The 24,451-nt window shown below is 52.7% G+C and overlaps 1 protein-coding gene across 7 annotated transcripts in view; it reads left to right on the top strand.

Annotated features, from left to right (window-relative positions):
• Ntng2 (netrin G2) overlaps window positions 1-20,142 on the top strand; it is a 58,148-nt gene extending 38,006 nt beyond the window's left edge. For 6 of the 7 annotated variants that reach the window (XM_029474607.1, XM_021153814.2, XM_029474608.1 and 3 more), the window contains exons 4-8: window positions 7,239-7,411; window positions 9,853-9,879; window positions 17,580-17,747; window positions 18,918-19,052; window positions 19,628-20,142. In XM_029474607.1, the coding sequence (XP_029330467.1) occupies window positions 7,239-7,411; window positions 9,853-9,879; window positions 17,580-17,747; window positions 18,918-19,052; window positions 19,628-19,860 (736 nt within the window). In that variant the 3' untranslated portion in view covers window positions 19,861-20,142. Of the gene's footprint in view, window positions 1-7,238; window positions 7,412-9,852; window positions 9,880-13,817; window positions 13,893-15,772; window positions 15,875-17,579; window positions 17,748-18,917; window positions 19,053-19,627 lie in introns of all 7 variants that reach the window. The other variant, XM_021153801.2, reaches the window with a different exon arrangement.
• Window positions 20,143-24,451: the final 4,309 nt, after the last annotated feature.

Raw genomic sequence — 24,451 nt, 5'->3', positions numbered from 1 at the left:
GTGTCTGTGTCTGTGTCTGTGTCTGTGTCTGTGTCTGTGTCTGTGTCTGTGTCTGTGTCTGTGTCGTCTGTGTCTGTGTCTGTGTCTGTGTCAGGGCTGTGTCTGTGTCTGTGTCTGTGTCAGGGCTGTGGCTGTGTCTGTGTCTGTGTCTGTGTCTGTGTCTGTGTCTGTGTCTGTGTCTGTGTCTGTGTCTGTGTCTGAGGCTGTGTCTGTGTCTGTGTCTGTGTCGTCTGTGTCTGTGTCTGTGTCGTCTGTGTCTGTGTCTGTGTCTGTGTCTGTGTCTGTGTCGTCTGTGTCTGTGTCTGTGTCTGTGTCTGTGTCTGTGTCTGTGTCTGGGGTGGGGTGGGGCAGGTGCACTTCTGGGAGCTTGTGTCAGTCCGAGAGCCAATTAGACCTCGGGCCACAGCCCGGATGCCAGCGTGTCTGGTCTCCCTGATAACCTGATAAAGGGAATCTGTGCTCCCATCATACGGATGCGCAAACGGAAACCCAGACGGACTGATAATGTATGCACCTGGGCTGGGCAGAAGCCCTGCCCACTGCTGTGCTTCCCCCATGTCAACCTTGACTCTAAGGCATTGGGAGATCAGCCATGGAGAGCAGCTGCGGGTCTGGCTGATGTTTGGACTCCAGCCTGGTACCATGTACCACTGTGGGAGGGCTCTCAGAACTTCTTTCCAGGCCTCAGTTTCCCCATCTGCATATTTGGGTGGGAGTAGGTTGCAAGAGCTTATAGGGTGGTTCTCATACAAAGTGGGAGCTTCAGGGCCAGCTGTCTTTGAAGGCTGGAGAGAAGGAGGCTCTGATGGAGCAGACGTTGCCAGTGAGACTATTCTGGGGTCGCCATCACTCCCCTGACCCACCCACATGCACGCTGTCCATTCACTGGCCTGAGATCTGCTGGATGGAGTTCACCTACCGGAAATGCATGCACCCATTTAAGGTGGGCTTCAGTGCCCCCTAACAACTCATAGAGGTCTAGAGAAAAACAGGTTTGGGGGCTGGAGAGATGGCTCAGTGGTTAAGAGTACTGACTGCTCTTCCAGAGGTCCTGAGTTCAATTCCCAGCAACCACATGGTGGCTCACAACCATCTGTAATGGGATCCAATGTCCTCTTCTGGTGTGTCTGAAGACAGCTACAGTGTATTCATATAAAATAAATAAATCTAGGGGAAAAAAGTAGAAGATCCATAGCCGGCTGGTGAGGTGGCCTTGCCATGAAGCCTAACAGTGAGACTTCCATCCCTGGGTTGCACATGGCTAAAGGAGAAAACTGACTTTTGAAAGCTGTTCTCTGGCCTCCACACATGCTCCGTGACCTCCACATATATTCCGTAGCATTTGCACACACAAAATAAATAAATGTAATGTTAACGTTTTCAACCTCAGCTACATAGGGAGTTTGAGGCTAGCCTGGGTTATATGAGACAAGCCAGTGAAGTTCTTCCACTGTACCCCAACACAGAGAGGCAATGTCATCCAGAAGTACTTGCAAAATCAAGAGAATAAGGAGCCTCTGCCATTAGCTTGGATGATATGGGCCACTAGTCCGTAGATAGCCACCTTACATCAGCCAAGGCGCTCCAGGTCTTCATGGCACTGATAAGATCAAGATGCCTTCTATGTTCTGGCAGAAATAGGGAAGGGTTGGGGCTGCCAGGGTGGGGCCTGAGCAGAACCAAGGTCAGGGAGGGATTTGCCTTCCTGTGCCACCCAGGCCACTGGGCTCTAACAGCCAGCCATCCTGTTAGCATGGACACAATCTGCTTCTCAGATCTAGCTGATCTTTTATGCATTTTTAATAAGCCAAGGTCAACTTTATCACCCAAAGTTGATGGCAATCTTTTCTCTACGTAGCTGATGTCTAAAAATAGCCCCTCCTCAGGCCAGAGGTGTGGAATGTACGCCTGGCTCTCTACAACTGGGTGTTTCTCTCCAGCTAGCTCAGCAGGGTGTTAAATAAAAATTCACAAGAATAAAAAGAAAAAAAAAAGAAAGCTTTGGAGGTCAGATACACTTTGCAAACAAATTTCTGTCAAAGTCAGACAGATTTCTTTCCTGGAGGACATGCTAGTGTGCACTGTGAGTTGGGGTGTTAGAACATGTTTGACCAAAGAGGCTCAGGCAAGAGACCCTCCTTTATATGGATTTCCTAGGGTCCAGTGTCCCCAATGCCAGCTAGTGCCTGCCATCCACTTCTGTGCCTTTGGAGGGATGAGCTGGCTTCTTTGTGCTCTGCCCCCCCCCCCCCATAGCTCAGAGCTGCAATGAGGGCCAGCTGCAGGACAGTGTGTATGATGACATCTGTCTCTCTGTCTTTTCTGCTGCTGGGACAGCACACTGACAAGAACAACTTATGGAAGAGAAGTTTGATTCTGATCCATGGGTCAAGAGGACAGTGCACGATGGCAGGGAAGTCGAGGCAGCTGGTCATGTGACATTCAGTCAGGAAGCAGAGAGAAATAAGACAAAAGCATGCGACAGCTCAGCTCCCTTTCTCCAGGATCCCAGCCAGGGAATGACGCCACCCAGAGTGGGCTGCTCCTTCCATTTCAATTAATGCAATCCAGATCAACCCCACAGGCATCCCCAGAGCCCCCAGGTGATTCTAGACCCTGTCAGGCTGACAGATAACATTACTGTCACAGTATCTCGTCCTGGTTTCCTTTCTGAGGCTGTGATAAAGCACTGAGACCTAAAGTCACCTGGAGAGGAAAAGATTTATTCTGCTTGCACTTCCAGGTTCCATAGTTCATCATTAAGAGAGTCCAAGCTCAAAGTGAAGGGCTTGTTATTTCACCTAGCACTACCTCCAGCCAGGACTCACGCACAGCCACAGGAGTACAGCAGAAACCATAGAGGATGCTGCCTGCTGGCTCACACAGGCTCATGCTTAGCCAGCTTCCTTACACAGCTTAGGACCACTTGGCCATGGAAGGGTGGAGCCTTCTCAACATCCACCCATTAACATTCAAAACAAGCCTGGACCTTGGAAGGGGTTGGACCAATGAGTCACATGTGATTCATGTTTGCTGTAAGATCATTTAGAAAAGCATTACCGCCGGACATGGTGGCACACGCCCTTAATCCCAGCACTCGGGAGGCAGAGGCAGGCGGATTTCTGAGTTCGAGGCCAGCCTGGTCTACAAAGTGAGTTCCAGGACAGCCAGGGCTACAGAGAAACCCTGTCTCAAAAGAAAAGAAAAGAAAAGAAAAGAAAAGAAAAGAAAAGNAAAGGAAAGGAAAGGAAAGGAAAGGAAAGGAAAGNAAAGNAAAGAAAAGAAAAGAAAAGAAAAGAAAAGAAAAGAAAAGAAAAGAAAAGAAAAGAAAAGAAAAGAAAAGAAAAGCATTACCATACCACCCCCAAATCCTCTGCTCTGCCAAGGAGTGTGTCAGTGTGAACCGAGGGAGCCTAAAAGCTAGGATGTGACTCAGTGAATATAGTGCTCATGTCTTACTCATGAAGGACAGTTCTATTCCCCACACTGCACAAATTGGGTGCTGCTTCTGTTCTGTGATCCCAGCACTCTGGAGGTAGGGGGAAGTAGAGGCAGGAGGATAAAAAAATCCAGGGTCATATTTCAGGAGTTGGAGGCCTGCGATATATAAGACTATGTCGGGGGGAAAACCTGACATAGAAAAAAGTAGGAATCATTTGTAATTCTGCCCATCTCTCCACCACTTACCTTTCTTTTGGGGGTTAGGGTATTGGTTTGTGTGTGTGTGTGTGTGTGTGTGTGTGTGTGTGTGTGTGTGTGTGTGTATAATTTGGGGGAAGGTGGGACAGGGTCTCACAATGTAGCTCAGGCTAACCTGAAACTCACTTCATAGCCCAGGTTGGCTTCAAACCTGTGGCAATCCTGACTCAGTGCTGACTACAGGCATGAGCTTGCCACTGGGCTATAGAACTGAGGACTTCACTGTGCCCACTCTGGTGTCTTCCTTTGTCATGCTCCATGCTCTATTCTGTGTGAGCCTTGTGACCTCTGAAGCTGGATTCTGGGCCCATGTCCTCATCTCTGAGGAAGCTGACAGGGGAGAGTAGAGTGAGAACATTCAGGAACTGTGGCCTTTTGTCCCCACATTCAAAACGTTCCTTGCAGCTGGAAGTATTCCTTCCATGTGCGTTCATGGCCGTGTAATATTCCATCACTTGGATGGACCGCACTTTAGTTTATAACAGAGCCTCGTCTACCAAACTTCACAGTCTGCATTAGGCGCATTCCCAGCATTCCCACTGATTATCCTGTGGCTAGGTGGAATTGCCACACTTGGTGGCTTATCTTATAACAAACCATCAAATAGCTGGTGTCATTTATTTTGTTCTGTATGAGAGTATAAACAGCATGGCTACCTTCTGCTCCATCATAAAGTCAAAGGATTGAGGGAGGAAAAATTAAGTGGGGGCCTCTCATAGCTTAATTTCCCTGCACATCAGGATAGCATGAACACAGGCGGCCATGGAAGGCAGACAGCCTGGCCAGTCCAGCAGATGGTAGATATTTGGTGGGGTTTGCCTCCTATCCCTGTCCCTAATGGGGTCCCCCGCTGAGACTATTTCTAGTAAGGGGACACAGGCACAGGAAGCGAGAGGCAGGGACAAGAAGACAAGGGTGACAAGAAGTGTTAGCTATGCTTGATATGGGCGTGAGGAGGCAAGTGGCGATGGGCCTTCTGGGAAGATAGGAGTGGGCCGTGGGAACCCAGGACATCACCCAGCCTGTGTCAGCGAGGGAGCCTGGGGAGGGAAAAAGGTTCAGTAGACATCTTCCCCAACCCCATGCTGGGGACAGAGTCCGTGGCCTGGCAGGCTACTCCCCAGATCCCAGCAATAGTCTTTTGGGAATGATGTTCATCAGGTATGTCAGGGACCCAAGATGTCTGCTGGTACCCTGCCTGGGCTTTGTCCCCAGACAGATCCATGTGCCCAGAGGAGCCACACTACTGTAAGATGTTAACCAGCCCATTGTGTCCCAGTAGGGCGCCACCATCTGCCACCATCTGCCACCATCTGAGCCTCCTCTCCATCCCAGGAACCTCCTCACGTTCTTGCTCTTTCTAGAAGGTTCCCTGCTAGACTGTCCTGCAGATTTGGGTTCAGAGAAGTTCTCCCTGGAGCTCCATCAGAGCAGGGCCCCTCCCCCATCCTCGTTGCTAACCATTTAACTTACCTAATTCATTAACCCCCACCCTCACCCCCAGCTCAAAGCCTGCTATATTACTGGTGTCCTATAAATATTTTCCTTGCATATTTTAATAAAAATAAGATTCTACTCAGCATACCAGTCGCAATTTGCTTTTTGCAAATATTGACAATCTAACTTGGGAGTCTGCCCATCTCAGAATAAGGCACACTCATTTTCACACACAGTGGCTCGCCTCCCCCACTTCCCACTAATTTTGTGGGTTTGGTTTCTGGACATGGACTTTCTATAACCCCGACTCACCTGGAACTTGAGATCCTCTTGCCTCAGCTTCCTCAACGCAAGGGCTTGCAGGTGTGGACCATTGTGCCAGGTCTCTCTCTAACTTTGGGCTACTAAGAAATTCACATCCCCACATCCATACAAAGAGTGCCTCCTGCTCCCGCCTCCAACTGGTGTCCTCTTTTTCTTAGTGTCTTTGGTGTGTGGCACTATCTCACCAAAAAGCCACTCTCCATAACTGCACTTATAAATATTTCTGGATTTCTCTAAAAGGCCAAGACTCCAAGAGCCAGCTTGCAACAGTATCGTGACAGCTGATTGCACTAATGTCATAAACACCCTTAGTATTGATTTCCATGGCTCAATACATGGCTTGGTACAGCTGGCATTCCTGAGTGTGTTTCCACCAAGCCCAGCCAGGTGCACACTTGGCCCTGGATAGATACGCTTTTGAGGTCGTTGGGGTCCCCTCCCATCGTAGCAATCTATACCCTCCAGCATCCACCTGTTGAGCACCAGCACCGTAAGGGCTGCATCCCCCGTGGCGGTATTCATTATTTGCTCTGTCCTCTGCGTTGCTGGCCCAGATGTGGTCTAATTCAAGTTCCACGCCACTGGGAGTGATCTTCTAGAAAGTTCCCATTCTGGTTGTGCCATCTGTGATCTTCTGGGTTGTCATGACTCAGTGCCCAGAACTCTCCATTTCTAGGGATCCCCAATCATGAAATGCTTGGATAAAAAGGAATGTGCCCTCATCAATTTTAGGTTACCCCGAGGTAGAGCTTGTGAAAGACAGGTGGACTCCATGTCTGTTCCTTTCCCTTTATTTACCCGTTTGCACAATGATGAGGTGCCTATGAATATTTGAATAAATGGTGAATAATACATGTGTGGGTGAACTGCCAGGGCTGAGAAGCTGGGGGTTTCTCTGTCACCCTCAAGTGCCTGAGTCTGCAGCTTTCAGCCAGGACTCTGCGTGTACAGGCACGGTTCACGACCTGTCACCTGTCTGCCCAACTTAGTTAAGAGATAAGGTGAGTGTGGGGGTGTGGCTTAGTGGGCGGAGTGTTTACCCAGTGTGCACAGAGCCTTGGATTCAATCTCCAACACACACACACACAAGCACATGCACATATACACACAAATGATTATGGAACCGGAGAGCTGACTTAGCCAGTAAACATACCTGCCCCAAAACTTGATGGCCCAAGTTTCGTCCCCAGGCTCCACATGTTGAAAGAAAGAACCACCTCCCAAAAGCTGTCCTCTGCCCTCCACATGCACATTGTGGTATACGTGTACCTGGACACACACACACACTTAACTTTTAAAATAACTTCCCAGCACTTGGGAAGTAGATGTGGGGAGATCAGAAGTCCAAGGTCTTCCTTGGCTATGTGGCTAATTCAAGGCCAGCCTGGGCTTTGTGAGACGATCTCTCTTAAAGTAAAAAAATAAAAATAAGAAGGAATTAAGGTGGTCAGGTTGCTGAAACATCTAGGATAGGAAGTCTCTCCCCACCCAAGAGCAGAGGTCTAGGAACTCCACATCATACGACAGCCAGAATTAGAATGAATTAGACATTAGTGAATTAGATGGCAGCCAGAATCAACCTAAGGGATCCAGAGCTCTCCTGGCTAGGAAAGGTCTCCAAACCATGGGAGAGAGAGTCTGGACTCTGTGCTGAAGGAGAGTCTGAGCGTGCAGTGGACCTCTCCTCCAGAGTCCCTCCTGGGGCATCCCAGCACAGACCTGCATCAGAGGGCCTGCCCTGGAGCTTGCTGACTCCTCCCATCCTCTGGTCTCCTCAGGTGTAAGTGCAACCTGCATGCCAACCTGTGCACAGTGCGCGAGGGCAGCCTGCAGTGTGAGTGTGAACACAACACCACGGGCCCCGACTGTGGCAAGTGCAAGAAGAACTTCCGCACACGCGCCTGGCGAGCTGGCTCCTACCTGCCGCTGCCCCACGGCTCTCCCAATGCCTGTACGTATGTAGCCTGCCCAGCTGCAGTCCTCATTCTGTGCCCCAGCACGGTGGCTCACACGTGCACGTGCGTGCATACACCCACGCAGAGGAGGGGAGGGGGCAGCTGGCATGGATACACACACGTTCCCCACCCCCCAGCTCCCCTCCTGTGTATTCTAGGCTGTATTCTCTCAGCCCTAGTTGCAGGCAGGCCAACCCTTCTCGGCATCTTGTCTCCCATCCTTCTTCATTCTGAGCAGGGCAGTAACCCATGGAGATGCAGAACGGGGGTACGGTGAACGCACCCTCACACTGGGTCTTATGAGGTGTATGCCACAGCTGCCAGCACTCAGTGGCACTTTCACATTTTGTAGCTATGTCCTTTGAGATGCTTGGTCTGAGCTCCTGCTCTCAGCCCAATCTTTTTTTGTTTGTTTGTTTGTTTTGTTTTTCAAGACAGGGTTTCTCTGTGTAGCCCTGGCTGGCCTCGAACTCAGAAATCCGCCTGCCTCTGCCTCCCAAGTGCTGGGATTAAAGTCGTGCGCCACCACACCTGGCCTCTCAGCCCAATCTTTTCCCTCCTTGTTCACCATCAGGGGAAGCCATGTGAGAGATTTGTCCCCATGTCTGCATCATGAGCACCCTTTGAAGGACCCCCCCCCTCCCCAGAACATGCTTCATGAAATCACAGCTCCCACAAGTCTCTAGGCTGTGAGCAGCGGAGAGCCTAGGTTGGCACATGAAACCAAATGACCTGTCCCAGTCTGAGGTTGCACCAGATGTCACATGTCGCTTCCCTGAGTCCTTACAATACCACAGGAGTGCTATAACTAACCCACCCTCCAGATGAGCACACAGAGGCCCAGACAGCCCAGTCCCCTCCTGGTTCCATGGCTAGTCCCAGACAGCACAGGACCCAGTGACAAAGCCAGCGCCTACATATCCTAAACCACCTGTCCCATCCTGCCCCCTTCCTCACCCCTGAAAGATTCATGTGGCTTTAGACTGATCAAAGCTAAAAGCTGCAGCGAGGCAGCCGGTGACAGGCGTGGTGTGCGTGGGCTACAGCAGGCAGTGTGACAAGCCTTTGAAGAGGTGACTTGCCAGCCACCCCGAGGCACTCAAGGGTCTTCAAAGACACAGAATGGGCTTGGCGGGCTGTTGGTCTGCCCCCCGTCGGGCTCCCTCATCCTGGGCAGCTCTCCACATCTCTTTGTATCCTGAGCCTTCCTTTAGTCCTTGTTGCTGTCTCTCACTAGTGGCTTGTCACCCTTCCATCTGTCCTAAGGCCAGACCCAACCCCCTGCACTTTTGCTCTGGCTCCTTCCTCAGCCTCCCAACTATCACCTCCACCACTAAGGACCAAGACTCGGACCTGCACAACACCTAGGGCCACTGTCCCCATGCTCTGCTTAAGCAGTGGACAAACAGACCCCAGTGGCTTTTGTGTGTCTTGGCTCCTCCCGGCCCTGAGAGCCTGCCCCCCACCCCTACTTCCATCTACTTACCTTCTCTCAGGGACCTTCACTTCATAATCACTGGGGCACCCCCCTCCTGGGTGCCCACTACCTCAAAGCCTTGGGAAAAACCCTAAGTTGTCAATCCCCCCTGCCACCAAGTACAAGGCCCCTGTGAGATCACCCTACCGCATTCCTCCATGTCTCCTTATCCCCCAAGCCAAAATCCTCTATGCCTTGTCTCTTGGGACTGGACCATCCTCTCCCTCAGGGGCAGACTCTGAGGGAGTCTTGACTCTACACCCCACTCCCAGCATCTATGAGTTCTTGCTCTCAGCTCCCACACTCCCAGGGGCTTGTCCATAGTGCACACATACGGGACCTGCCGAAGTGTGTAAGACAAGAGTCGATGCTAGGAAAGGCATGTCGCCTACCCAGTCCACTGTCCCCTCCTAGGGTAAAGCCTTTCTCAGAACCACCTTCCTTCCATGACTGTGACAGTTCTCCTCTGGGATGGTGACATCCTCTCCCACAGAGGCACAGAGAGACTTGGATTCAGCCTTTCCACGCTCCCCCACCCCCACCCTAGAACATGGTTCATGAAATCCCAGCTCCCACAAGTCCCCCAGCAGGCCAAGGCCACGCCCCCGATTCCATGCTGCTAACTCTGTGCATGATGGCATCATGCTACCCTAGGGAGCCTAGGTTGAGGTTAAACAGGAGGGAAGACTTGTCAGTGTCCTGGGGAAGAAACAGTTTACAGTGTCCCATCTACAAAGTGGACTAAAAGCAGCCTTCAGGCAGTCAGTAGCGAGAGTCCACATAGGTATGATCCCACTGAGGCTGCCCCTGTGACTAGACAGTCTCGGGCCCTCTAAGTCTCCTTCCCTATAGTGGGGCTGGAAGACACTTCTGTGACTCCCCGTTCCTTGTAGACTTCCTGTGCCAAGTGGAGGTGGCCAGGCCTTGTGTCTAACACTGTAACCCTCTGTGCCCCTACAGGTGCGGCCGCGGGCTCCGCCTTTGGCAGTAAGTACCTTGCTCTGTACATACTCTGCAGCCAGGCCTGGAGATCAGGCATGAAGGGGCTGCTCTCTCTCTATCTCTGCTCCCTCTCCTCCGTGTACCCTACTGCACCTAATTACACCTGTCTGCCTCCCACCCTCCCTCAGGTCTCCTAGGAGCTTTCTTATGCTGCTTTGAAAGAAGGATGGGGCTTTTGTGTGATTGGGGTCCCCTGACCCCTGAGTGGACAGAACCCCCCTGTCTCCTCACCGTTCTGTGCTTTGTGCACAGCCAGAAACAGGGGCCTTCTCTGCTAGATCAATGTCTGTCCCCCTGAGTTTGCCTGGTGCCTCCTCCAGGCAGCCTCGGAAGCCGGCATGCTCTACCGTAAGGCTGGAGGGGGCAAGCTCTGATGCCAAACCCTCTGAGTGTCGGGCGTGTCAGGTTGGGGAAGGGCATCTTCAAGAGTGAAGGTGTCTTAGAAATCCCAAGGATGGTGAGGGGGTCTAACGTGGGTGCCTGTTGACTCCAATAGACTTGGTCCTCCCAAGCATGTAGTGGGGCCAGGTGCCTATGCAATGCGGGACACAGAATCATCTCATTTAAACACGGCACACTCACCCCACACCCCAAAGGATCTTCTACTCCTCCAAGAGTTAGCAGCAAAGGGCTTGTCAGTGTCAAACTATGGCAGACCCCAAGCCTTAAGGATGCTTCCAAGGACATCATCATGTTTCTGTGGGGACACAGCCTGCCCGACTGTCTTATTTCAGCCAGGCTGACCCCTGTCTGGGATGCTAGTGGGCAGAAAGAAACTGGACTCTGTAAACATCACCCCAACATCAGAGTAAGTGAAGGATTCTCTGGGATGCCCCCACCCCACCCTTTCTTGCCTTCTCCATGTCTTGCCAGGTACCAGCAGGTCCAGAAAAAATCCTGCCCCCAAAGCCCCTATGGCCACTGAGGCCACATGGAGGGGCCCTATCACTTCTATCCCCTCCACGTCTACCATCCAAGTCCCTACAGCCCCAAGCACCCCACAGCCCACAGGTAGGTATGAGAGTACCCAGGGATGCCTGCCCCTTCCCTTCTTGCCTCCCTCACCCAGGGAGAGCAGTCACTTGCTTGCCTCTTAGAGTAGAAACTGCTAGCACCTAGCCAGTCCCATAAAAGCTCTGGTTGAGGGGGTCCCCAGGCCATGCCAGGAAGTCATTCCACCAGGAGTCCTAGCTGAGGCAACTCCTACAGCCCCAGAACTGTCTTCTGCTTGTCCCTCCAAGCATTGTAAAGGAGGGCCCAGAGGCCAAGGGTACAGGGGACCTTGTAGGAGGGTGCCCATGGCAGCAAGTCCACCCAGATATTCAGCCAGAGATGGTGCCTCGCCCCTCAGACACAGTTTGTTGTCCATCCATGGAACTGGCTCTGGCCAGTGCTGGCCAGTGGGGAAACGGCTGGATTAGTAGAGGAGATCGTGAGAAGAGACAGACCCAGGCCAAATTCCTGCCTTACAGAAGGGACTACACGTGCAGATACACACAGACCTATACAGACTTGGCTGGCTGTTTGCCCTCCTGAAGGAGGATTTATGCATACAAGTGGTGTGGGATCCTGACATGGCCCTCTGGACTCACCTGGGAAAGTCTTCCCAGGCCTGGCCCACTACAGATGCTGGGAATCTAAAAAGATTCTTCCTGCCAAAGGGTATCAGCAAGATGGTGGCCGAGTAACTTCCTCCTGGAAGCCCATCCCTCCCCAACCTTTTCAAGGGAGATGTGGCTGAGGCTCCTCATTCCTTGGGAAGCCCTGACCTTTCTTCTCTGTCATCCATTGTCCCCAGCCCATGGCAGGTGACATCTGAGGATAGAGACCCCTCCAGCAGTGGGGGAAGAGATCAACCCTGCACTCTGTCCATCTGCTTCACAGGGTAGCCCCTCCAGGTCAACAGACAGCCTTGAGAAGGTCACCTTCCCAGGACCACGCCCCAGGGGAATTGAATAGGGAGTGAAACCAGGAGATGACGACTTTTAGGAAAACCTCTTCTTGTCTGGGGCCCCTTTGAGGTGGAGGAATCTGGGCTTTGAGGCTTAGCAGCCTGGACCCCTCCCCGCTTCAGAGACCTTTTGACTTTACTGAACCTGTGATGGGCAGAGGGGAGCAGAAATAAGCAGGAAGGGGTGGGGTGTTCTGCCTGCCACTGACCAGTGGTCCACCTGGGCGGGAGACAGGCACTGGCTGTCAGGTACTGAGGAACTTTGAACCCGAGTGGGAGCTGCCTTAGTGTAAGTGGTATGGGGCAGACTGTGAGGTTGGAGCTTAAATAGGAGAAGGCAGGGAGGCCCAGTGAGCTGTCTCCAGAAGTGGGGTCTGACTCCAGGACTTTGCTAGTGAGCAGAAGGCAGCAATAGCAAATGAGCCATGACTGTCAGATCTGTGGTTCTGAGTCCTGCACTGGATGGCTGAGCATTAAGGGGAGAAGGTGGCGTCGAGGTAACAGCCAGCAGCCTGCATCTCCACACCTAGGCCATCCTTAGCACCTGTGTGACTTGTGCCCAGGTCCCCAGGACACTCTGCAGACCTTCGGTCTGGATCCCAGTTGCATGCCGGTGGCTGGCTGGCTGGACAGTGCTGTCTTCCTAGTCTCACTGGGGGAGGGATTGGAGGCTTAGGAAGATGCTACTGCATCTATGGTATGCAAATTTATACCTCGATAAAGCCAGTTTTTAAGAGAGAGAGACAGAAGTGGGGGAGAGGGAGAGGGAAAAACAGCTCCCCAAGGTCCCAAGAAACCCACAGTCCAAGCAGGAGCACAGGGCTGGCTCACGCCATCCACTCCTGCCCCCTCTGCCATCCAGGGATCCTGCCCTGAAGTCTCAGGTTTTAAGGCCTAGCTAGTATGGGTTCTTGGCTCCAAAAGACTCTCTGTCTAGTCTTGGCACACAACACAGGACACCTGAGCATGTCCTAGCAAAATGCAGTCAGAAACTTTCTCTTCCTGGACCCAGGGCCTTCCACCGGGTTCTCAGACCTCTTTAGCTACAGCCCAGCTGGGCCTCGAAACCCCAGCCCCAGATGCTGTCTGGGAGGCAGTGCCATCCCGGAAGCCGAAGCCGGGCTAGAGAGTCTAATCCTTCCCAGCCTCCTCAAGGGAGTGGGGGGAGCCAAACTCAGAAGCAAGATGCCTTCGGGGTGGTTTTACCAGGGCTCTAATTAAGCCCTTGCCAATTCCAGTCCTGCGGCCTTATCTCTACACTGAATACCATATTAATGTCAATTTGATGTCCAAAGGCTTCAGGCTCCCAGCTGGGAATCTCCCACCATTTTTTACCTGGTAGATTTTCTTTTTTCTTTCTCCATCAACCACCATGAATAATCCCCTTTCCAGAAGGGAAGACATCAGTTTCCCCTGACCCCCACCCCCACAATCTTCTCACAGTTCTGTCGTTTGAACTTGGCAAAGAGGTTGCTGCCTGTGTTCCTTGCTTTGTGTCCAGCTCTGGGAACTGAATGTTAGGGATGGGACATTTGGTGACTCATGATGAGGTGGAAGGGCAGTGGTCAGAAAAGAGGACACTCTGGGGAACCGTCTAGAACTTTTCTCAATGGCTCTATCATCCTGGCCAGGACATTGTCCCACAGTACAGCATTAGCCTGAGGTGTCACACACAGGACCTGTTCTAGCTGACTCTTAAACAGAAACCACACAAAGAGGGAAGGGTTTTTAAAAGCAGTGCCCAGTGAAGGAAGAACTATCCAAAGCCCAGGTATGGGGGCCTCCTCTCATCAGGCTTCCAGCGTGTGCATAGCCTCTGCAGCTGCTATAGTATAGAGTATATAGAGTGAATTTGGACCCTGGTTTCCGGCCAGTGTAGACAGAGCCTGTAGCACTGCTTCTTACAGGAGCCTCTGAAGGGTAGGGGCATCATCCCTCAAATGACTTCATTTCTTCTTTTCTTCCTCCCAAGGTCAGACCAAGCCACCTACTATGACCCCCCTTGGGGACAGCTCCTTCTGGCCCCAGGTGTCCTCCAGTGCAGAAGGTATGGGGGCAGGGCCTATGCCAGACCTGAGACCCCAGGAGCTCCATTTTAGACCCTCCCCTGTAGAAGGGGTAGCAGGCTTATATGGTGGGGGGCCCCAAGAACTGAAAGTCGTGGGGTGGCAGAACTTAGGGTCAAAGCAACGAGGTAAAGGGCCTGTAGCTACCCCTTTACCCTTACTCCCAACTCTACCCCTATTGGAAGCCAGTAGGTAACATCTGTAACGCTTCTTCTAGGGCTTCGGAGAGTATAGAAGGATGTCCTTTGTAACAGGAACATCACTTCTCCCTCCTCACAATGTGAGGCACATGTGGGATACCTAGGCAGCTGATGGCGCCCAGAGAGGGTCAGATGGACCAGAATAGGTGTGGCTATGAGTTATGATGGTGGCAGAGAAAGTCTGAGGCAAAGACCCAGCAGCCTAACCAGTTAAGTGAAGGCGTGAGCCATGTAGAAGTCCCCCAGGACCAGGCCAAGAGAATTAATTATTCTCCTACTGTGGGGAAACACCCAGGACAGGGACTCATCGGTAGCCATAGATGGATGTGGATTAAGCTGGGCTAGCTTGACTCCTCAGAGAGGAAGGTTGTCCTAAGCTGTCCCCCAGCTGACCTGTTCTCGGTCCTATTGCCCTTGCCCCACTCCATCCAACACCACAAGCTCCCCTCCAACCCCCCACCCCCCACCCCATCCCCCGAATGAATAAGCAGTGAGTCAGGCTTTGAGTGCCCTCTACTGGCAAGTGGTTGCACAACTGAAGAGTCAGAAGTTCTTATAGCATCCTAGAGGTTCCTTAATCAACACATCCTTTTAGAGATGAATACCTGAGTCCTCTCCTGACCTGGCCCCACTGAAGAGCCACAGAGTCCTAGAGGGAAGCACAGAGACTTTTTTTTCCTATGATAACAGCATGCTTACTTTCAAGAATGGAGCTGGGCTCTGGGGGGATTCCAGGCAGGGGAGGGTGGTGGTGCTGCACTCTTAGCTTGATGACACTTTAGAAGACAGCAAAGGACCCATCCTAGCCAGAGGAGAAGAATGTGCTCCAAAGGAAAGAAGATGCAGTCTTAAAAATATTTATCATGGCCGGGCATGGTGGTGCACGCCTTTAATCCCAGCACTTGGGAGGCAGAGGCAGGTGGATTCCTGAGTTCGAGGCCAGCCTGGTCTACAGAGTGAGTTCCAGGACAGCCAGAGCTATACAGAGAAACCCTGTCTCAAAAAAAACAAAAACAAAAACAAAAGAAATATTTAATGTATTTATTTTATGTGTATGTTTTGCTTTCACATAAGTATGTGTACTACGTGTGTGCCTGGTGCCCATGGAGGTCAGAAGAATGCTAGAACTGGAGTTACAGATAGTTATGAGCTAACACACAGATACTGGGAACTGAATCCATGTCCTCTCTAAGAACAACAAGCATTCTTAACCACTGAACAATCCATCTCTCCAACCCCAAGATGCAGTCTTTAATGCCAGGTTTAGCCTGGGGATTTGATGACCAGGAGAGATTGGGTGGGGGGGCAAGTATCTCTCAGTGTCAGCAAATGTCTTAGCAGCAGGTAGAGGGTGTTAGGGGGTGAAGAAGGTACCTGGGTATTGCTCCAGAGGATATGTAGGCGTTCTCGAGGGACCAGCGGCAGTAGGTACCCACTGTCATGGCTACAGGGTGCTTTAGCCTGGGACTCTTAGAAGAGCCACACCCTACACCTGAGGGCCATGTAGTCTCTCCCTACCTCAAATGTGAACAGGTAACATGGTTGCCTGGGGCCAGCCCAAGGCACTCGGGAGCTTTGGTCTAGCTTCTCCCTTGGTATGGATGGCTTCCTCCGTGGCTGAACCGTAGCAGGTGTAAGAACTCGTTTCTCATCTCTCTAAGCTGTAGCTATCTCTGTCGCTGTCCCTTCCCAAGCCAAGGACTCTACGCTTTTCCAGCTCAAGCCCAGATCTCCTCAGGTGATACCCATTGAAGAATTTCAAGGTAAGAAGGTGGCCTGAGTCAGGCTTCCCACCTCCTCTCCAGTTTGCTGGAGAAAGACGATGCAGGACAGAACTAGCTTGTTGGTATCAACTCAGAAAAGCCTCCCAGAATAGCTGGGTCAAGGTTAAGCTGAATCTCCCCAGCCCCAAGGGAGCTAAAAGCTGGGATGAGTCAGAAGCCAACTCAGGCACAGTGGGCAGGCACATGGCAGGAGAAACAGCTGCCACAAATAGCCTGTCCTGGCTCCCCTGGGAGGTGTGGCCCAGGGGCTTGTCTTGGTTGGAATGGAATCTGGGACACCTGGGTCACTCTTTGGGGGCATATGGAGGATGTTTTCCGGTGTCTCTGGAGGACCAAGGTAAAGTCGGGTCAGGTAGACCCATGGGTGGATTCACCAGCTCTCCTTGATATATCGCAAAGGTATTTCTCCAGACTCTCGTGTGCCTTTGACCATATGGAGACCAGGTCAGCACCACCCTGATCATCACAAGAGAGGGAGCTGAAGTCCTCTAGGGATAGCTGCTCAGAAGGTGGCCAGCATTCATGTGTAATGGCATGGGGGTATTGAGTCCCTTAGAAGGGACACAATGATGGTCTATCCTGCTGAAGGAAAAGTGGCCCTTCAGATTGGCCTCTGCTATTCCAGGTCCTTGACCTAGGCTGTCATGGGAGTTGATAGAGTCATTTGGAAGGTCAGCCTGAGAACCTGTGTGGCAGGTTGAATATGTAGCTTGGTTGGTAAAGTGCGCTAGCACAGGAAGAAACTGCTCTGGAGTCTCAGCACAGCATCAACTGGGTGTGGACTTGCATGACTGTAATTCCAGGTCAGAAGACCAGAAGTTCAAGGTCATTCTTAGCTAATTATTGAGTCCAAGATCAGCCTGAACTACCCAAGACCTTGTCTTTTTATTACTACTATTAATCATTCCATTCATTTTCATCTCAAATGATATCCCACTTCCCAGTTACTCCTCCACCAATCCCGAGACCCTGTCTTAAAACAAAACCAAAAACATTTGTGGGAGGGAGAGTAAAAGGTCCCACAATGGCTCAGAGGTGCCTTTCCTTGGTTTAAACTGAACAGTGAGATTCAAAAGCTGGGATGAGACCAGAGGGAACCAGGAGATAGGTGCCCAGCGTCTTGCCAAAACTAGCAATTCAGTGCCAATCAAACTTGTGGGAGGTCCAGGCTAATAAGAAGGGTGGGTCCTGTAGGGACTTGCAGAGACAGTAGCCAGTTTCCCTCTTCCAAAGCAGCATGGGAAGAAGGTGCTGTCCCATGCCATCATGTCCAGATCCGTGTTTGACTCCATTCATCCATAGGCCCTCGAGGGAACTCTAGCCAGCCTGGAACCTTTGCCCTCCCTCTGTAAATGCAGCCTGCAGCATGACCCTGCCCTCCTAGTCAGCCTCAGCATGCAGGCATCCTAGAGATAGCTCCTTGCCCTGAGACCGAGTCAGATGTTAGCATGCCCTTGCCTCCCTGACTGTGTGCCCACAGGCCTCCTGGGGACTCAAAGCTGACAGGGCGAGCCTTAGCCACATGCTACAGAAGTGTCCCAAACTGAAACCCCGTCCAGATCCCCCTCCCAAAGATGCTTCCTGCCACCTTCCCTGTATATTCCTGGGTATGCCTTTCTCTGTATCCCTGTTTTCCCCCAAATGCTCACTGACCACTGGCATTTCTCCCACTTGGCTGGTCCAGACTGCGAGTGCTATGGCCACTCCAACCGTTGCAGCTACATTGACTTCCTGAACGTGGTGACCTGCGTCAGCTGCAAACACAACACTCGAGGCCAGCACTGTCAGCACTGCCGCCTGGGCTACTATCGCAATGGCTCCGCAGAGCTGGATGACGAGAATGTCTGCATTGGTAAGCACCAGGTGCAGGAGTGGGCTTCCAACCCTGCAGAATCAGCTGTGGAGGTGCGGACACCCCACGGTGAGGCCCTCTTCATCTGGGCATTTCTAAGGGGACAGAAGCCCTCTGACCCACTACTAGTGACCCCCAACTGTAGGCACTGGAAGCTGAGGTGCTAGTTACAGCTGAAGGCTTGCTGTGCGAAGCTGGCCCATCCCTGGCCCTCTCTGAGTGCATAGAAAACTGGGCAGTAGACTAGGTAAGCAGTTTCTATCTCTCCTCTGTTGTTGAAACTGTCCTTCAAAACTTCAGAGCCAGCAATTGTAGGCACCCTCTTTCTTCAGTGTTATGGTCCAGCACTGACTTTTCTGTAGAGAAGACCCATGACATTCCTTGGACTTGGGCAGCGGACAGACCCTAAAAGCCAAACCTATAGCCCCCAACTGACACCCAGTAGCATAGATGGGCAGTCAGGGCTGCCCATCTTCCCACCTGTTTGCAGCAGGTGCCAGGTCTCAGGTCTGTGGGCTGCTAGATCTTAGCCATCGGTCAGCAGAGCCACTGCCCATCCCCTGCCACCCTACCCCCACCTGATCAGTTGCAAAGCTAGAGCTGCCACTCTGGATCATGGCTGAGGCTTTCAGATATTCCATCAACTCTAAAGTGATCAAGCAGAATTATATTGCCAGTATCAACAGGGCAAGCTGCAGGGAGAGGGCAGGGTCAATGGATCTGATTAGAGGTGGCTCCTTCTTTTCTGTCTGTTCCTCCGTCTCTCCAGCCAAGCACTGGGCTTCAAGGACTGGGGTCCAAGAACAGATGGACACACACACACACAGTCTCCTGATCAGACACCTGTCACCTGTCTTACTCATAGCTTGGTATTGGTAGCCCCCACTTCAGCTGTCCAGAAAGAGCGATGAGGCTGGCTCAGCCCTCACAGTGGAACTAGAGTGTTGGATGCCAGGAGAGGAAAAACTATGCTGAGCCTTCTCTTGCCATGTAAATGCGCCAGCATTCCCCAGGACCCCCCAGCCTTGTGGGGAGCATCGCCAGGGAGTGCAAGAGACCCAGCTGAGAAGGATACAAAGGCGGGTTATAGAGGTTGGGCCTGAGGCAGGACCCATTTGTAGGTTCACAGGCCACTCTGGCTGCACATGGCCTATGCCCTTGTTTCCCCAGAATGTAACTGTAACCAGATCGGCTCTGTGCATGATCGATGCAATGAGACAGGCTTCTGCGAGTGCAGGGAGGGCGCGGTGGGGCCCAAGTGCGACGACTGCCTTCCCACACACTACTGGCGCCAAGGATGCTATCGTGAGTAGACTGGCCCCTGAAGGCAGACCCTTGCTGGGTGCGTGGTCCAGCATGGTGGGAGGGGCCTACATGGGCCTGCTGCTGACTGGGGGTGGGCTTTGAGCACGTGGCTGCAGTGAGAAGGGTCTGATGCAACCAGGGTAGGGGTTCAAAGTGGCAGGGGCGGGGGTCGAGTGGGCATTGCCCGGTCTTCAGTGGACTGAGTCCGTGGAAAGTGGGAGCCAGGAAAGGGGGGGTAGGGATTGAAGGGGAGCTGACTAAAATTGGCTGAGAGCGCTGGAGTTTGCACTCAAGAAATGAAGGCTTGGCGAGACCCGAGGAGCATAGGCTGTCAGACCGCTCCAGGTACGCGCAGCAGACAGCAATTGATTCCAGAGAGCCGCACCACTGCGGGGGAGGAACGGGAGAGAATGGGGGTCAATGGCGGGGGACAGCCAGGAGCCAGGTCCCACCTTGCAGGGATGTTTCTCACGGTGTGCGTCCTAAGTACCGGGCCCCGGGGGGTGTCCCAGCTCCCTATTGCAGAAGCTCAGTCCATCCCCACAGCTGCCTCAACTGTCCCCTCCGGCCCGCAGCCAATGTGTGCGACGATGACCAGTTGCTCTGCCAGAACGGCGGCACCTGCCAGCAGAACCAACGCTGCGCCTGCCCGCCCGGCTACACCGGCATTCGCTGTGAGCAGCCCCGCTGTGACCTCGCGGACGACGCTGGCCCGGACTGTGACCGCGCGCCAGGCATCGTCCCGCGCCCCGACACCCTGCTCGGATGCCTGCTGCTGCTCGGGCTGGCCGCCCGTCTGGCCTGCTGAGCCCGTTCTAAAGGTCCAGGGGTCCTTGGCCCGGCGGCGACACGGGTGCGGCCGAGCTGCTCCCAGGTGCTACTCGCAGAGTCCTCCCGCCCTCCCTGCTCTGCCCGCGCTCACCAGCCCCGCCCGGCACTGCCCTCGCCGGCCACAGGGGGGCGCTGTGGAGCCCTGGCCCGGCGGACTTCGAATTTCAGTTTTTTATGACCTAATGGCTCTATCGTTTTTTCCATTTTCCCATGTTTCTTTCTTTGCTCTCTTCTTCATGTTCTTCTTGTTGTCCTTGTTCTTGTTCTTCTTCTTCTTCTTGTTGTTCTTCTCCTCTTCCTCTTCCTCCTCCCCCTCCTCCTTTCTTTTGCTGGCGGTGAGACAGGGACTGGGGAGAAACGCTGCTCATCCCAACACCCGCAGGTCCTGCCACACACATACACACACAGAACTCTTGCGCACACCCCAGCGCCTGTTCCTGGCTGCCACCACCAGCCAGCGGACTCGGAACAACAGTTGCCTACAACTCTAGTCGCTGACTTGATTCTCTTTTGTATTTTTTTTTTTTTTTTTTTTTTTTTTTTGCACTCACCAGACCCCAGGCCCCCAAGGAGGCCTGGAGAGAGAGGAACTCACTGACTGCAGGAGGGGAGGCCTGGAGAGAGAGGAACTCACTGTCTGCGGGAGGGGTAGGACAAAGGGCGGGGAGGGGTGGAAACCTTGTTTTCTAGAGAACTATTTTGTTTGTATCCACTGTCCCTTGTGAGGACGGACTCGGGTGGGAGGTGGTCACTGAGGGTGGCTGATGGTGTACAAGCCCACAGTAAAGCGACTTCACAGCTGCCTCTGCCTGCTTGGTTCCTGTGTTGACAGACACTCCAAAGGTTTGGATAAAGAAAGGAGCCCACAAAAAAAGCTTTAAAGACTCGGTATTGGGGCCACTCTCCCCAGTCTGTTCTTTCCTTGTATGCTCCCCAATTTTACCTTCAGCCAGGCTGCTGGCCACCATCTGGTAGGTGGATCTCCAAACAGGGGTGCCCCACCCCTTTCCTACAGCTCCCCCAAATCCAGAGTCTCTGCTGTGGAAGCCCCAGGAAAATAACTCAGGGAGAATTCTTGGAATTCTACTGCACCCCATGCTGATTTGTAACCTGCCTCTGTGGCTGTCCGGGACAAATGTGTTGGCTCAGGAGCTTCAGGTCCCATGTGAGGTTGCATCAAACTCCCAGCTGCTGCCTGCCTGGCCAGTGCACCCTGAGGTGGGCACTACACCTGCTTGTCTAGGTGCCTTGGTATATGAGGACCCAACAGGTCACTAAAGCTGACCCACTGTGTGCAGCTCAGTATCTGCCTCTGCTTGTGTTGCAGGAGGCCCGGTTCCCTCTCTTCTGTCTCCAAGTGTCCCATGGCTCCTTGTCCTGGTTCCTAATTGTCCCTCCTGTTCCCACCCGAGTCACCTCCTTGTATGCCATCTGCCAGATACTCTTTTTAGCCTAGGCTGTCTCCAGGCCTTTGCCCAAGTCTCTGATGCAAAGCTAAGAGATTCAGACAGTGAAGACGGGTTGGACATAGTGGCACATGCCTTTAAATTCCAGCACTCAGGAGGCAGAGACAAGTGGGTCTCTGTGAATTCGAGGCCCGGTCTACACAGTCAGGATAGCCAGCACTACACAGGAAAACCCTGTCTTGGGGCTGGGGGGAGGGCAGAAGATGGACTGTTGACTGACTGAGGCCAGATGCTGCCCCTACTGGCCACTCTCTGCTCTGATCCCCTGCCTTAGGTTTCAGGAGTCAGTTCCAAGCTCTAAGGGTGGCCTCTGTCAGGTTCCTGGCTCCATACATGAACCCCAATATGCATAAGATATAAGCAGAAATGACAGACAGGACTTCCACAAAGTTCCTAAAAGCCCTTCCCCCAACCCTGGCCCTAGCTCCTTTCCTGCCTCTCTTCCTGGAGCTCAGTCTGATGGGTGGAAGCAGGAGCCGGCTGGCTGAGCGTGAGCGTGGTGCCTCTAGGATGGTGAGCAGAAGCTTTCGTGAAGAGCCAGGCAGGCTGCAGCCCAAACTTCTGAAACTGGGGCATAAATGCACATGTGAGGCACCCAGTTCAGCACACAAAACCAACACCCAAGCCTGGGACATACCTCCCCAGAGTGGGGTGGGCCTCCACCTTCAGAAGGGGTGCAGAGGGTGAGCTGATACAAGCCCACCTTCCTGCAGATGGCTGGGATACTGGGGTGTGGTGGAGGATCGGAGTTTGAACCACGGTGATTGGAGGCCCTGCCCTGGAAGCAGAGGAACAGGGATGTAGTAAACAGAGTAGTAAAGGCAGAGGGTCTCAGGGAGACTTGGAGAGGGGGAAATGGGACAGGGAGTAGGAAGGGCCCAGCCTTGGTCTGACCCGTGGGTTGGGTGGGGCTGTGTAGCAGGTACGCTATCCTGGCAGAGTTCTTGTCTTGAGCAAGGGTGTTGCAGTGCAGAAGGAGGCCCTGAATCTGTTAAGGGGCTATGGTAACAGTGGGGGCAGAGCCTCCTTTCTGCAAGAGTCTGTGAACCCAATACCAAGAGCTACTGCATACACATACCACTTTATGTCACTGGGAGTATCCCAGGACACTGGAGGAGCCTGGGAGGAGAGGGGGACCCACACTGTCCTTTCTGACCTCTCAGCTGGCCTTGCTGTGTCAGCATCCCTAGGACTAGCCAGTCATCTACAGAGCAAAAGGCTGTTACAGCTCACTGTAAATCAGAATGGCATCCCCGATCCCTACAGACTGCTCAGGCCCTGACCTCCAGCGGACGGAGTGTTGCCAGGAGACATTTGGGAAACACTGATTATCTTCCAGACCATGGAGTAAAGGAGAAAACAAAGTCACCGAAGCCAGAGTCACAGCTCAGCTTTCCACAGTGTCTGTTTCCTCAAGGCACGGGCAGAGGGGGAGGCACCCACCTGAGACAACCCCAAGGCCATGTTTTTGCCTTGGCACTGCAGCCTGTGCAGCTCCTAGTGGCAGAGATGGGGAAGCCCTAAGCACCAGGGCTCCGGTGAGGCCAGCAGTGCCCCTGCCTCAAGTGGTGCTATCCACAGGCATCTCTCTAGTGCCCGAGCTGAGTGCACTTGTCCTAGTTTGAGAATCATTGTGTTAGAAGGAAGGGATGGCTCATTTTACAGAGGGGCAAGTAGAGGCGGGGAGAAAGGAAGTGACTTGCCTAAAATCACGATTGCTAAGGAATGGGTGAGATTGCCTCTAAACCCTGCATGCCTCTCCAAGCCTCTGTACACCACTGGGTCCTCTCTGCCCACCTCCCTCTTCTACTCTGAGTGGGGGATCCCTGGGGAGCCTGGCTTCATCCCATTGACTGCTGGGAGCCAGGGGAATGCTCCCCCTACACAAAGGCTGCCTTAGCCCTGCCCCCTAAATAAACAGGATGCTGCGTTAGCAATCTTGTCTCCGACCATGCTTCACAGTTATAAGGCATTTATGGGCATCTGGGGAACAACTCGCATCTCTTAAAGGTCTGGGAGAAATGGGGTGTGTGGGAGGATCCGGCTGGGCTCCCCAGAGTGAGGCACCTAGCCCATCCTAGCTCATCTTAGGTGGGAATTGTAAAAGGGATGGGCCCAGACAAGAAAAGCTTAACGGACTCATTTTTCCTGTTGAAAGCACCAATTGCAATGTGTAGGGAAGTTAGAAAGCATGAGAAAGCTAGCAAAACCTATGTGTGCTTTGAGACATATGTGTGCTCTGCAGCTCAGGCTGGCAGAGGAGACTCCTGATCCTCCTGCCTCGTCAGCTTCCTTTGTGCCAGGATGACAAACGCGTGTCAACTTCACCCAGCTAGTAATTTTTATGTTAAAATTACCCACAAGTCTCTACTCGGAGCTAATAACTGTCTATGTTTCTGGTGGACACTTCTAGTATTTTCTCTAACAAGCACCCCTATGGGAATTAATCTCGATGCTGGGATTACGAAGGCGCTCACTCTGACCAGCTTCTGTGTGTGTTCTGGAGATCCAAATTCAAGTCTTCACAGCTTTGTGACGAGTGCTTTACCCACTGAGACTTTGTTTTTTTGAGAAGTCTCTCACTGAATCCGGGGCTTACCAATCAACTGGTCAGGCTGTCTGTTAAACTCCAGGGATCCGCCCTTCCAAGTGCTGTGCTTAGCTGAACAAGCAGGTGGCCCTTGGGACACAGCCAGGAGCTGAGATAGGCGCTTTCCTTAGCTGACCAGTGCTTACATGGCTTGCCAAAATAGAATAGCTACAAAGACAGAGAAGATGGCAGCCCAGGACAGGGGCCTGGAGCTCGCCACCTGCATTTGTGTGACTTAGTCACTCCGTGTCTTGTCTTCTCACCTGTTAAAAGGGACACCAACAGTAGTACTGGTGTCCCAGGGACACCTCTGAGTCAGTGAGTTTGCACTGGTGGAGTGGTGAAGAACATGCCTGGCCTAAGCCAGTTGTCAGCCAATGTCTCCTGCTTTATGACTTGGTTATCCTATTCAAGGTCCAGCCTCAGTGTGAGGCGGGTCCTGAGAAACGGGTGGATGCGGGTGGATGCCGCTGTCAGTTCAGGTTCTCTCTCTCTCTCTCTCTCTCTCTCTC

This window comes from Mus caroli, chromosome 2, assembly GCF_900094665.2.
Source record: "Mus caroli chromosome 2, CAROLI_EIJ_v1.1, whole genome shotgun sequence".
Lineage (NCBI taxonomy): Eukaryota > Metazoa > Chordata > Mammalia > Rodentia > Muridae > Mus > Mus caroli.
The sequence above is the reverse complement of the archived record's forward strand: the minus strand, read 5'-3'. Positions and strand labels throughout refer to the sequence as shown.